The sequence below is a fragment of the Ursus arctos genome, unplaced genomic scaffold (genome assembly GCF_023065955.2).
Source record: "Ursus arctos isolate Adak ecotype North America unplaced genomic scaffold, UrsArc2.0 scaffold_19, whole genome shotgun sequence".
NCBI classification, from domain to species: domain Eukaryota; kingdom Metazoa; phylum Chordata; class Mammalia; order Carnivora; family Ursidae; genus Ursus; species Ursus arctos.
Window position 1 is genome coordinate 51,558,145 of NW_026622863.1, and position 11,749 is coordinate 51,569,893.

At 51.0% G+C, this 11,749-nt stretch overlaps 1 protein-coding gene across 3 annotated transcripts in view; it reads left to right on the plus strand.

Moving 5' to 3' along the window:
- ZSCAN18 (zinc finger and SCAN domain containing 18) overlaps window positions 1-8,509 on the plus strand; it is a 51,083-nt gene extending 42,574 nt beyond the window's left edge. For all 3 annotated transcript variants that reach the window (XM_026489429.4, XM_026489426.4, XM_026489428.4), the window contains exons 2-7: window positions 959-1,491; window positions 2,130-2,192; window positions 3,275-3,366; window positions 4,593-4,692; window positions 5,388-5,480; window positions 6,696-8,509. In XM_026489429.4, coding sequence (XP_026345214.2) covers window positions 1,098-1,491; window positions 2,130-2,192; window positions 3,275-3,366; window positions 4,593-4,692; window positions 5,388-5,480; window positions 6,696-7,462 — 1,509 coding nt within the window. In that variant the 5' untranslated portion in view covers window positions 959-1,097 and the 3' untranslated portion in view covers window positions 7,463-8,509. The remainder of the gene's footprint in view (window positions 1-958; window positions 1,492-2,129; window positions 2,193-3,274; window positions 3,367-4,592; window positions 4,693-5,387; window positions 5,481-6,695) is intronic.
- Window positions 8,510-11,749: the final 3,240 nt, after the last annotated feature.

An 11,749-nucleotide genomic window follows, 5' to 3' on the forward strand; every position in this document is an offset into this window, starting at 1 on the left:
GGGGGTGAGGAGAGGGCCGAGCAGACTCTGAACTCCCAGGACCTAAATACCACAGTCTCTCCTCTCCCCCATCATGGTACTCTGCTCCTGGCCAAGTTCTTATACTTCCCACCTGGTTCTGTTGGTCGGTCAGGCCAGGTCTGCAGTCCTGTGCCATTTCCAGAAATAGATACTGGTTGTTCACTGATCTACAGTTGACCCTTGAACAAGTTGAAGGTTAGGGCATAGTCAAAAATCTGCATATAACTTTTCCCAAACTTAGCAAACATTTAACTACCAATAGTCTGCTGTTGACTGGAAGCCTTACTGATAATCAGTTGTTAACTTATATTTTGTATACTATACCTTTTAAATACTGTATTCTTAAAATAAGGTAAGAAGAAAAAATGTTGTAATTGTAAAGAAGAGAGAATGCATTTACAGTATTGTACTGTATTTATCAAAAAAATCCACCTTAAGTGGACCCATGCAGTTCAAACTGGGATTCAGGGGTCAGCTGTGTTTTGAATTTTTAGTTGTTTTAATAGGAGAAACAGTCATCATACCTAGCCCTTCCAAAGGTGAAAGGAAGTCTGGTATACACCCAAATCTGGCATGATATCACATGCTTTGAGTATACATTGTTGGAATGAGTTTCATAATGTTTTGAGATCTTTACATCTTTGAAAGTGTGATTCTATAACTTTTCTTTTAGCTGTGACTGATTTTTTTTCTTATCCTGGTAATACCATTCTTACAAAATGAGTTTCTGCCTCCCATTTTTTCTGTAAATTTTTACCTATACAAGTGTAGAACCCTGCTGGTACTTAACAAGCAGATTGTTTGGAAATAATTCTGCACGGACTCTGGGTGTGGTGGGTGGGACTGATGAGCTCAGGGGACCCTGCTTGTTCTCCTTTGATATGGATGCCCCATGGCTTGCTCTCACTCTGTGGGCATCTCTGTCTGTCCTGTGCAGGTCTGGATTCTGGCTGAGATCCCAGAGCATCCCGCTGTTCCTGCTGTCTCTCCCTTGTAGCTGCAGTTACCTGAATTCGCCCTCCACAACACGTGCCCTGTCCCTGGCTAGTCACATTTCCCAGTGAAGGTTTGGAAAGATGTTGCCTTTGGAGAAGGCATTTGCCACCCCCAGGAGCTCCCCAACTCCCCCAGAACTGCCTATGCTAGGATCAGCAGCTGAGGAGCAGCAGGAGGACCCCAAGACTGTCCTTGGGAAGGACCTTGAGTTCTCCCGCCAGCATTTCCGGAATTTCATCTACCAGGAAGCAGATGGGCCCCACCAGGCCCTGGCCCAGCTATATGAGCTGTGCCGCCAGTGGCTGCAGCCCGAGGTGCACTCCAAGGAGCAGATGCTGGAGCTGCTGGTGCTGGAGCAGTTCCTGAGTGTCCTGCCTGACAAAGTACGGCCCTGGGTGGTGGCACAGCATCCTGAGAGCTGCAAGAAGGCAGCCTCCCTGGTGAAGGACCTTACTAAGGCCCTAGATGAGCCAGGTGAGGCAGCCACCCCAGAGGAGAGCAGACCGTAGAAGAAATGGGAAGTGGGGTTGTCAGCTGTGGAAGTAGTAAAATTGACAGCATGGAGCCCAAACCAGTCAGTGGCTTACCTGAGAGTTGAGTTCCCCTGTGTATAAGAGGCACAGAGGTGAGGAGCCCTGAGCTGGTGGGGGATACAGCCCCACTACCCTGACGAGTGGCATCATCCTCAGAGTTGCCTCTTGGGCCAGGAAGGCTGCTTGGGCTCCTGCCCTCACATCTGCCTTCCACATATAAGGAAGCAGAGGGGAACCAGCCCCTTAAAAACTGAGTAAATGTTCTGGGCATTTGTTTCTGCCTCCTCAGTATGGTGGTAAGAGGAGCACTGGGGCTGGGTGGACAGAGTCTCTACCACATCTGAGGGCAGGACCCTACAGACTGGTGGTGATGGGGACCTTCGGCTCAGGGTCAGAAGCCTATGTCCATGCCGACCCCCTGCAGGTTTACTGGTGATTGTTTGCACATCTCACTTTTGGGCACAGTGTCCTGTCAAGTATAAGCAGGGGTGCTGCTGAGTCTTCCATGGGGCTGTCCACAGCTTTGAGCAAGGGGGAGGGTGGGACACATGCTGAGCCTTTGTTGTCTGTTATTACCAGGTGGACCCATGAGGGACAGTGAAGACCTGGAACCCAGCGAGACCCAGGCACCCCCCGACACCTGTGAGTGACCAGCTAGCCCTTGGGCGGGTATGGGCCAGGGTTTGGTTGGGGGAGGGTGGGAGGGAGGCTCCTTGCAGGTTATCATGGGAGCCAGAGGGAGGCCAGGTAACCAAGGCCTGGAAGTCTGTGCTGATTTCTTTCTGTAGGCTCTGGCGAATGTGACAAGTATTTATAATTTTGTTTTCAAAGATACAAATTGTACATGCTTTACTATTAACAGTGAAAAGCACTGAGATATAAAGAAAAAAGTATTAATCTCTCCACCCCACATGCCATCTAAAACTAAACCAGTTGGTGCCCCTGGCATGTGTTTCTGCACGTGTCTAGCGTGCACACACGTCTCACCCAGGAGCCTGCTCAGAGGGTTTGTGGCCATTGTCCCTGGAGATGATGTATTTGTGCCTGAGCTCACACTGTGTGTGTGGAGCAACGTTTCACCCACCCAGGCCCCTCCAGGCGGTGGCCCGATAGCCAGTGCCATCTCCTTCTTACCTTCGTGGCATTTCACAGGACCTGCCCTTCCTTGTCCTGGAGTTGGAATTTACTGCCGTGAAGGTTTCTGCCTCTTTCTACATATGTGCTGCGAAACGTCCTCAGGCCTTTATCTGGTGTGGGAGGTTTTGTTTGTGTAGGTGGGTTCTGTGGGGTTACTGGACAAAGGACGTTTCTGCATGGTGGTGTACAAGTTTTGTAGCACATACGGTGCCGGTGTACACGGGCGCCCGTTTCCCCACATCCGCGCCAGCACCGTGTCATTGCTATTTAAGGTTTCCACCAAGCGAATGGCTATGAAAGTGTGACCTACTTTGTGGCTTTAGTTTGAATTGCTGGGGCCACTACTGACCTTGAGCTGCTTCTTCCTTTCTTCTTGGTTTGCTCCACTCTGTCAGTTGAGGACAGTCATGGGGTCCCTTGAGCTTGGGACCTGCTGTGACATGAGCACTCGGGCCTCCCTCTGAGTCTGAGAACTCTTCACTCTCTTTCTGGGGCCTGTGCAAAGGAGGCAGTGGGTCTCCGTCATTGGTTTGGGCTGCCCAGCTGTGTAAAACCAGTCTCCTCAGCTTTGTCTCCCCTTCTCCCAGCCTGTCCAACTCCAGACCCTGTGCTTCTGGAACAGGGGTGCATTGGCGATGAGAAGACTGAAGAGGCCAAGCCCGCAAAGGTTGAGCCGAAGGTGGGTGGGGTCTGTCTTGTCCAGGGGCTCACAGGGCTTGTTCCCAAGGAGGAGGATCTGTCACCCTAGCTTGGTAGGCTCTCTGCCTCCCCCCATATTAACATGCCACCAGCTGCCACAGGAGGAGCTGGGGTGGGCTGAGGTTCCAGGGCTGGACACCTAGGCTGATTCGTCCCCAGGAAACCAAGAGATGAGCCTGGCTGACAGTGGGTAGGGATGAGGCAAGGAGAGGTCTCTGGGATCAGAGTGAGGGGCCCAAGTGCTGCCACTACCTCCTTGGGAGTACCGGACGGGTGCTCCCTTTTTTTGTCAGCTCCCCGCCAACCCAGTGTGTGGCAACTCCCCGGCCCTTGTTCCTCCAGCCGTGACTAGGGCACTGTTCACGTCTTCTGGGGTGCACCATTGCTGCTAGGCACGGCTCTCCTCCCCACTCCCATACCTCCTGCCCTTTGGCACTCTGGGCCTGGACATGCCCTTTCCTCTGCCCAGGAGACACATCCCTGAGACTTTATGGACCCCGTGGCCTTTGTCATGGTGACTGCTTCTCCTGAGGGCAGTGAGCATGGCTGTCCTGGTCCCCCCTGTCCCTTGGGTGCTGACCTGGGGCCTGTGTGGTGTACAGGGTTGGAGGAAATAGGAGCCTTTGGGGTCTTCTACAGCGGTGGTTCTCAGGCAGGGTGGTTTTGCCCCTCCGGGGGACATTGGGTGGTGTCTGGAAAGAGCTTTGGTTGTCAGTACTTCTGTGGGGGAGGAGGTGCTGCTGACATCCAGAGGGAAGAGGTCAGGAAATATCCTGCAGTGCTCGGGACAGGCCCTGCCAAAAGAAGTCCATAGTTCTGGGGTGCCTAGGTGCCTCAGCCAGTTGGGCATCTGCCTTTGGCTTGGGTCATGATCCCAGGGTCCTGGGATCAAACCCTGCATCGGGCTCCCTGCTCAACAGGGAGCCTGCATCTCCCTCTCCTGCTCCCCCTGCTTGTGCTCTCACTCGTTCACTCTCTCTCATCAAATAAATAAAATCTTAAAAAAAAAAAAAAAAAAGTCCGTAGTTGTGAGGCCAAGAAACCCTGCCCTCGTGTTAACCCGGGATCCAGGTCTAGGACCTACATGGTGGTCGGGGGTACCCCCAGGATAGTGCTACCCCCATTGTGCTCACTGGGATCGTGGGACCAAGGGTCCACCCTTCCACTGCATGGGAAGCCTCAGCTGTGGTGGTGCTGCCGTTTCAGAAGTTGACGTTTCCAGAGGTGCCTCTGTACCTCGGAGAGTGGGGCCACCTGGACCCGGCGGAGGAAAACCTGAAGACCTTCCGGAAGCTGCTTCTGTGGGGTGAGACCTGTCCCCAGGGCCTCATGCTGGACCCTCCACCGTCTTCCAAAAGCGTTGGCCTAAGGGTTTCCGACTCCCACGTGGGGCTTTGGTTAAGGCCCCATAGTGTTTTAAACGTATTTGACCATGAATAAGTTTGCCAGGGTCCCCACCTTGGCCCCACCCTTCTCGATGTACACATCTGAGGCCTGCCAGAGCCCTAGCCTTTTGAGTTTGCAGCCTCTGCTCTAGGCCCTGAAACTTCTAAATGTAAAAAGGCCTCCTGGCCCCAGTGTGTCGACTTTCCCATCCTCCTTGGTGCAGACATGGAGCCTCTTGGCCTTCATGGGTCTTCCCTCTTTTGTGGACATCTTTGCCCACAGCACAGGCCCCACCCAACACAGACTTCTGAGCTCTTTATGGTTGTGTTTTTATGGTCTTTCCCGACTGCTCTCCCTTGACTGTCCCCACTTCCCGTTGGCCTTTCCAGCTCTTCCTCAGTGGACCCTCTTCTTCACCCCTTCCCCAGTGTTCTGGGAGCCCCCAGCTCTCCAGGGCTCCAAGCAGCGCAGCTTTGGTGGGTGTCCTAAGGCAGAGGAAAGGATCGGGGCTGCAGTACCCACCTTGGCCAGGCTGTGAGACTTGAGGATGCTGTGTTGTCTGTTTCTAGTCTGGTTTCAATGTCTCAGTTTTTGGGTTTTTTTGATCCCACTCAGGGTTTCAGCTTGCCCAGCCTGATGATGCCTGCAGGCTGGAGACAGAGGAACTTCGGTTGGTTGAAACAGAACCACCAGAAGGCAGCTTCTCAGGTGAGGTCCCAGAGCTCTTGTCAGGCCAGGGCGGAGGGTGTGCCTTTCTTTCAGAGGCTGATGGAAGCTCCTCACAGCTCCACTGGTCTCGCAAAGACCTCAACTTTGACGTCACTATTCTCCTACCCTGTGTCCCATACTTTTGCCACCCCCACCCCAAATGTCAGAGCAGGACGTAGGAATCCAGCTATTTTAACAATCTCTTGCTGCGTAACAACCCCAAAACTTAGTCGTGGCTGCTGGGCCATGTAGCAGCCACAGTCATCTGGAGGCTTGACTAGGCCGAAATGCCCTGGGTGGTCTCACTCAACCAGTGGCAGTTAGTGCTGGCTTTTGAGGGGGAGCTCAGCTGCAGCCATCAGTCTGGACTCTCCACGTTGCCTCTCCAAGAGGCTAACTTGAGCTTCTTCACAGCATGGCAGTGAGGTTCGTAGAGGGAGCATTCCAGGAGGGTAAGCACCATCGTCTGGGTGCTTTGTAAGCCTTTGCATCACAAGTGCTTCCTGTTCCATAGGCCCCAGTAGGTCACGTGGTCAAGCCAGTGTGCATGGTGTATGGGTTGTATGTGAGAGAGAGAGAGAGAGAGTGTGTGTGTGTGTGTGTGGTGGGGGCACTTCCCAAGGGCCTGAATCCCAGGAGACATGCTTCATTGCGGGCCCCCATTGTAACATGTTAGTTTACCGCACAAGGGCTCATTTGGCCCTTCCTGGTGAGGATGCAGGCTCCCCGCAGCTCATGGGTCCATTGCCAGTGTCTTCTCACGCATGGTTCAGGGTGGCTGCTGCAGCTCACATCCCCAGCTGCAGGAAGGAGGAGACCTCTCCCCACCCCTCACACTTATACGCACATCCCATTGGCCAGAACTCAGTCACATGGCCACTTCAGCTGCAAGACAGGCTGGGAGTGACTGTCTTCAGGCAGGCAGGCGTGAGCTCAGGGACTGCCAAAGAAGGGAGAACAGATGGGGGACACATGGCAGTCTTCTGAGTGATCTTATTTGAATCCATTGCCCCTGGGTTTGTGGAGGGAATTGACCGATGGTGTTTATGCCAGGCACTCCCCGTGTCGTCACCCGCTTCCCCCATGCTCTGGCTTTCCATCCTCCCCCGTCTCACAGTCGCTGGTCTGCGCCTTTTGTTAGTTTTACTGCCCACATTGGCAGGTTCCTTCTGAGTCCCGGGAGTTGGGACTGCTCACATCATGACCTCGTTTCAGGTGGCAGGAGGTGGCAGGAAGGTAAAGAGAACATGTGTGAGACACTGATGGAGAGGATCACGAGGGAAATTCTCGTTTGCCCCCTAACGGGTGCTGCCCCAGAGGAGGAAGAGCAGCTGCAGAAAGCTCTGGATCCTCAGGAGGGGGAACCAAGCCCTGTCACCATAGCTCACAGGCGGTCTGTCATCCGGGAGCCAGCCCACGACAGGGGCACAGCTGGGGAGAACCTTACTGTGCCTAGAACGTCAGCCACCCCACACCAAGGCCTTGGAAGAAAGAGGCCCCGCCCAAAGGATGTGGGTGGGCAGGGCCCCGAGTGTGTCTCCAGTATGAGCAACCAGCCGCCGTGCCATGTAAGGGAGCCTGGTGCAGCTGGCGACAGCGCAGGGTCCCTGGCCAGGCAGGACCAGGATAGCTCTGCTGCAGGCTGCCCTGCTGCCGATGAGGCTGGGTTGTCCCGAGGGAAGCCCTACGCGTGCAGCGAGTGTGGGGAAACCTTTGCGTGGATCTCACATTTCATTGATCATCTCAGAAGCCACAGTGGCAGGAAGCTGTATGCATGCCAGGGCTGCTGGAAGACCTTCCACTTCAGCCTAGCCCTTGCTGAGCACCAGAAGACCCATGAGAAAGAGAAAATCTACGCACTGGGGAGGGCCCTGGGACCCCACCCTGCTGCGTGTGGAGCCCATGCCGGTGGGAGGCTCAGTGGGCGCACGGGCTGTGTGGCAGGTGATGTTTTCCCTGCGCACTCGGAGGCACAGAGATGAGCCACTTTGTTCTCAGTGTCCCTAGAGGACAACTTCGCCTGCCCAGGATTCCCGAGTAACGTATCCCGCTCCTTCGAAACCCTTGCGTGGCTTCTTGCAGTGTCTGTGTGGACGTGAGTCTGTGTTTTCTAAATGAGCTAATGTGGCTAAAGCACTTAGAACCTCGGGAAGCCCTCGTCTCCTTGTAAACACACCCATGCAGATGCCCACATGCAAGCTCGAGCTGTCAGGTGTGAACGAAGATTCCCCTTTCTTCCATAGCCATTTTAGCACCACCCGCGCACTGGAACATCTGTCATTGTGCAAAGTGTAGAGTTGCCTTAAAGTGTGTGACCTGCCAGCTCTTGCCGAAGTCAGCCTTGTCTCTGTTCCGTCTGTTCAAGCTCTCCAGAGCTTCTGCTGAAGCTCTTTGGTCCTTTCGTAAACACCTGATGTTAAGTTCACTTCTGAATCCTCATTATCCAACTGTTTCCTAGTTAACGCACGTGTGTACGTGTGTGGAGCGGCTTAACAAAGATCACAGAAATGCTTGGAGCCTAGTAACGCAGTGTTTTCAGACCATGCGTCTCAGCGCATTAGTGAGTTGTGAAATCAAATTAGTGGGTGGCCACCAGCATAACAAAACAATGAAATAGAATTAAATAGGTAAAAATTCGTCATGTAGTAAAGGCAGATATTGTTTTGTGAAACTTTTCAGCTATATATCTAAATGCGAGAGCTGGTTGCGCTGGAAGATGCATCTCTTACTCAGGGGGTGGAGGGTCACGATCAGAGCAGGTTGAAAACACCAGTAAAGATTGATGAGATGTGTCTGCCTGGGCAAGCGGAACGTGACTCCTTGGGCTACATAAGGTGATCTCTCGATTTTTGCATTTAATCTCAGATTACAGCATTGTTTCTGTTGCCTGAGCATAATAAACTCTTAACTGCTTCTTGTAGATAAACTGGTGCCTCTTTCTGTCATGGTGTCAGAGCAGGCAGTCTGTTGTAACAATGCCCAAATCACAGATGCTTAACGTAATAAAGGATTTATTTCTTGCACTCACATGACAGTCTCGTATGTGTTGTTGTTGCCTGTGTGTGGATGGGAGGGGAGCTCTGCTCCGTGCAGTGACGTGGGGATCCAGGCTATGTCCCTGTGGAGGCTCTCTTTTCCACTGGACTGGAGCGCGTGGGGGAAAGCTGCAGTTGCTTAGCTGGGAGACGACACACATCAGTTCCACTCGTGTGTCCTTGGAGGGCCATGATCTCGTGGCCCCAGTCACGTGTGACGGTCTGGGACTATCGTGCCCCTCAGCACTCCCATCCTAAGCTGGGTGTGGCTCTGGTAATTTTTTCTTTAAAACCTACATTTGCCCTCTGAACTCTTCTTCCCAGCCTAACGCATGAGCTTGCCTCTCTTGCCGCAGGGAGGTAACACTTGAGGTGTTCCTGCTTTCAGCTTCAGGGCCGCTGATGGGTCCTTCATTATCGGAAAGCCTGGTTCTCCATCTGTCCATTTCCCATCTGAGGTCTCCTTTAGTGCACAGCTAGATGGTGGTGCCTTTTTATATTTTTCTTTTTTTTTTTAATGATTTTTTATTATATTATGTTAGTCACCATACAGTACATCCCCGGTTTCCGATGTAAGGCTCGATGATTCATTAGTTGTGTATAACACCCAGTGCACCATGCAATACGTGCCCTCCTTACTACCCATCACCAGCCTATCCCATTCCCCCACCCCCCTCCCCTCTGAGGCCCTCAGTTTGTTTCTCATGGTCCATAGTCTCTCATGCTTCATTCCCCCTTCTGATTACCCCCCCTTTCTTTATCCCTTTCTTCCCCTACCGATCATCCTAGTTCTTATGTTCCATAGATGAGAGAAATCATATGATAATTGTCTTTGCTTGACTTATTTCACTTAGCATTATCTCCTCCAGTGCCATCCATGTTGTAGCAAATGTTGAGAACTCATTCTTTCTGATTGCTGAGTAATATTCCATTGTATATATGGACCACAACTTCTTTTTTTTTTTTTTAAGATTTTTTTTTATTTATTCATTTGACAGAGATAGAGACAGCCAGCGAGAGAAAGGAACAGAGGCAGGGGGAGTGGGAGAGGAAGAAGCAGGCTCCCAGCGAAGGAGCCTGATGTGGGGCTCGATCCCAGGACTCTGGGATCACGCCCTGAGCCAAAGGCAGAAGCTTAACGACTGAGCCACCCAGGCGCCCCTGGACCACAACTTCTTAATCCAGTCATCTGTTGCAGGGCATCTCGGCTCCTTCCACAATTTAGCTATTGTGGACATTGCTGCTATGAACATTGGGGTGCATATGGCCCTTCTCTTCACTACGTCTGTATCTTTGGGGTAAACACCCAGTAGTGCAATGGCTGGATCATAGGGTAGCTCAATTTTTAACTTCCTTTTTATATTTTTAAATTTTTATTTAGAAATGATTTCAGACTTACAGAAAAATTATCCAACCCCACCTATGTGAACATTTCCCCCTGCTTGCCTGTGATTCATGCCCCCGCCACACACACCTGGGAGTGTCTGAGGTCCACATTACTACTGTTGATGATTCCTTTGCTCAAAGTGCTGTCCAATTTCTCCACCTTATGATTACTTTTTCCCTTAGCTAATAAAGCAGTCTGTGGGGAGACACTTTAAGATAATGCAAATACATTGCTTCTCACCAAAATGCCCCCCCCTCCCAGTTTATCCTCCATTGATGGTTCTTGCCATGATGGTTTTAGAGTTGTTGGTTATCTAACTAATACCAGCCCTCCTTCCAGGCTCACCACCCAGCCCTGGGCATTCTGCTGCAAGCCAGCACCTCCTTTCTCTCCATTTATTTGTCCTTACAATCAGAATGGACTTATGGATTCCTGTGTTTTTAATGTTTTTTTTCAAGTTTTATAACTTATGACCATCCTTCGTTATTTTGGCACTCAAGTTGTCGCAGATGTGGCCAATCAGAGTCCCTTCAAGAAGGCTCCTGTATCCCTGTGACATGCCTCCACTTTTTGAACAATTCTTTTCTTTTTAGTATAGTAAGATATTCCAAGCCCAAATTGTTTCTACCCTGAAATCAGCCATTTTCCAGTTCCAAAGAACTGGTTCCTTTCAGTGGGGATGCTATGAGACCAAATCCGAGTGTCAGGTGTATTCATTGCTACTAGAGTATCTTCCAGTGAGCTGGGAAATGTAGATACACACACACATAGGTACACACAAAAAGGCCTATGTGTGCTCATATGCACACATATACACATACATACACAACAAGACCTCTATTTGCATTCTAGTACTCCCCGATATTTTTATATCAAGTGAGAACTCTAAAATCAGCATATTTACTAGTATACTAAATTCTAAAATACCTCTCAAAATCATTTCAGAATTGCTTTTCTCACTACAAAAACCAAACCTATTGAAAAGATGTCAGGATTTGTTTGCTCTTCCCCTGCCACCATCATTCTGACCAAGGCATTGGATGATTTATTCTACAGAGAGACAAAAAATGTAGCCAGATGTTCCCACTTGTTAATCTCAGATGAAGCTGGGTTAGTTCAGGCATTAGGGGCATTGGGGTTGTGCTGAGGATCCCCCATCCAAAGGGGTAGGGATGTGGCCCATTGAGAAAGATGTAGCAGATGGAAAGCACAAGAAGTCAGCCCTGGTCTCTCCAATGGAGCTGGAAGGGCTGGAAAGTACAGATCATGGGGCACTGAGCCACGACTCAAAAAGGACATAATATCTAGAGGGCAAGAGAGAGCCCCAGATGCACTGGCACAAAGAACAGAATGGAGTTCCTGGCTAGTTTCCACAGGGTGTCCGAGGATGACTGTTCAGAGTGGTCAGGGAAGGGCAAATCCCACAAATGGAAACCTGGCAAGATGGGAATAAATTTCAATGGGAAGAAGATGCTTAAATACCCTCTGTTACAGACTGAATTGTCCCCCACCCCAAATTTATACACTGAAGCCCTAACCCCCCATGTGACTATATTTGGAGATAGGGCCTGTAGGGAGGTGATCAGGGTGGGGCCATAATCCCATAGCACGGATATCCTTGTAAGAGGAGGAAGAGTCATCGCCTTCATCGCCTGTGCATAGAAGAAAGGCTGTGTGAGGACACAGTGAGAAGGTGGCTATTTACAAACCGAGAAGAGAGTTCTCACTAAAAACCAACCCTGACAGCACCTTGGTCTTGGACTTCCAGTGAAGAACTCCAGAACTGTGAGAAAATTTCTGTGGTTTAAGCCACCCACCCTGTGGTATCCAGCTGTGGGAGCCTGAGC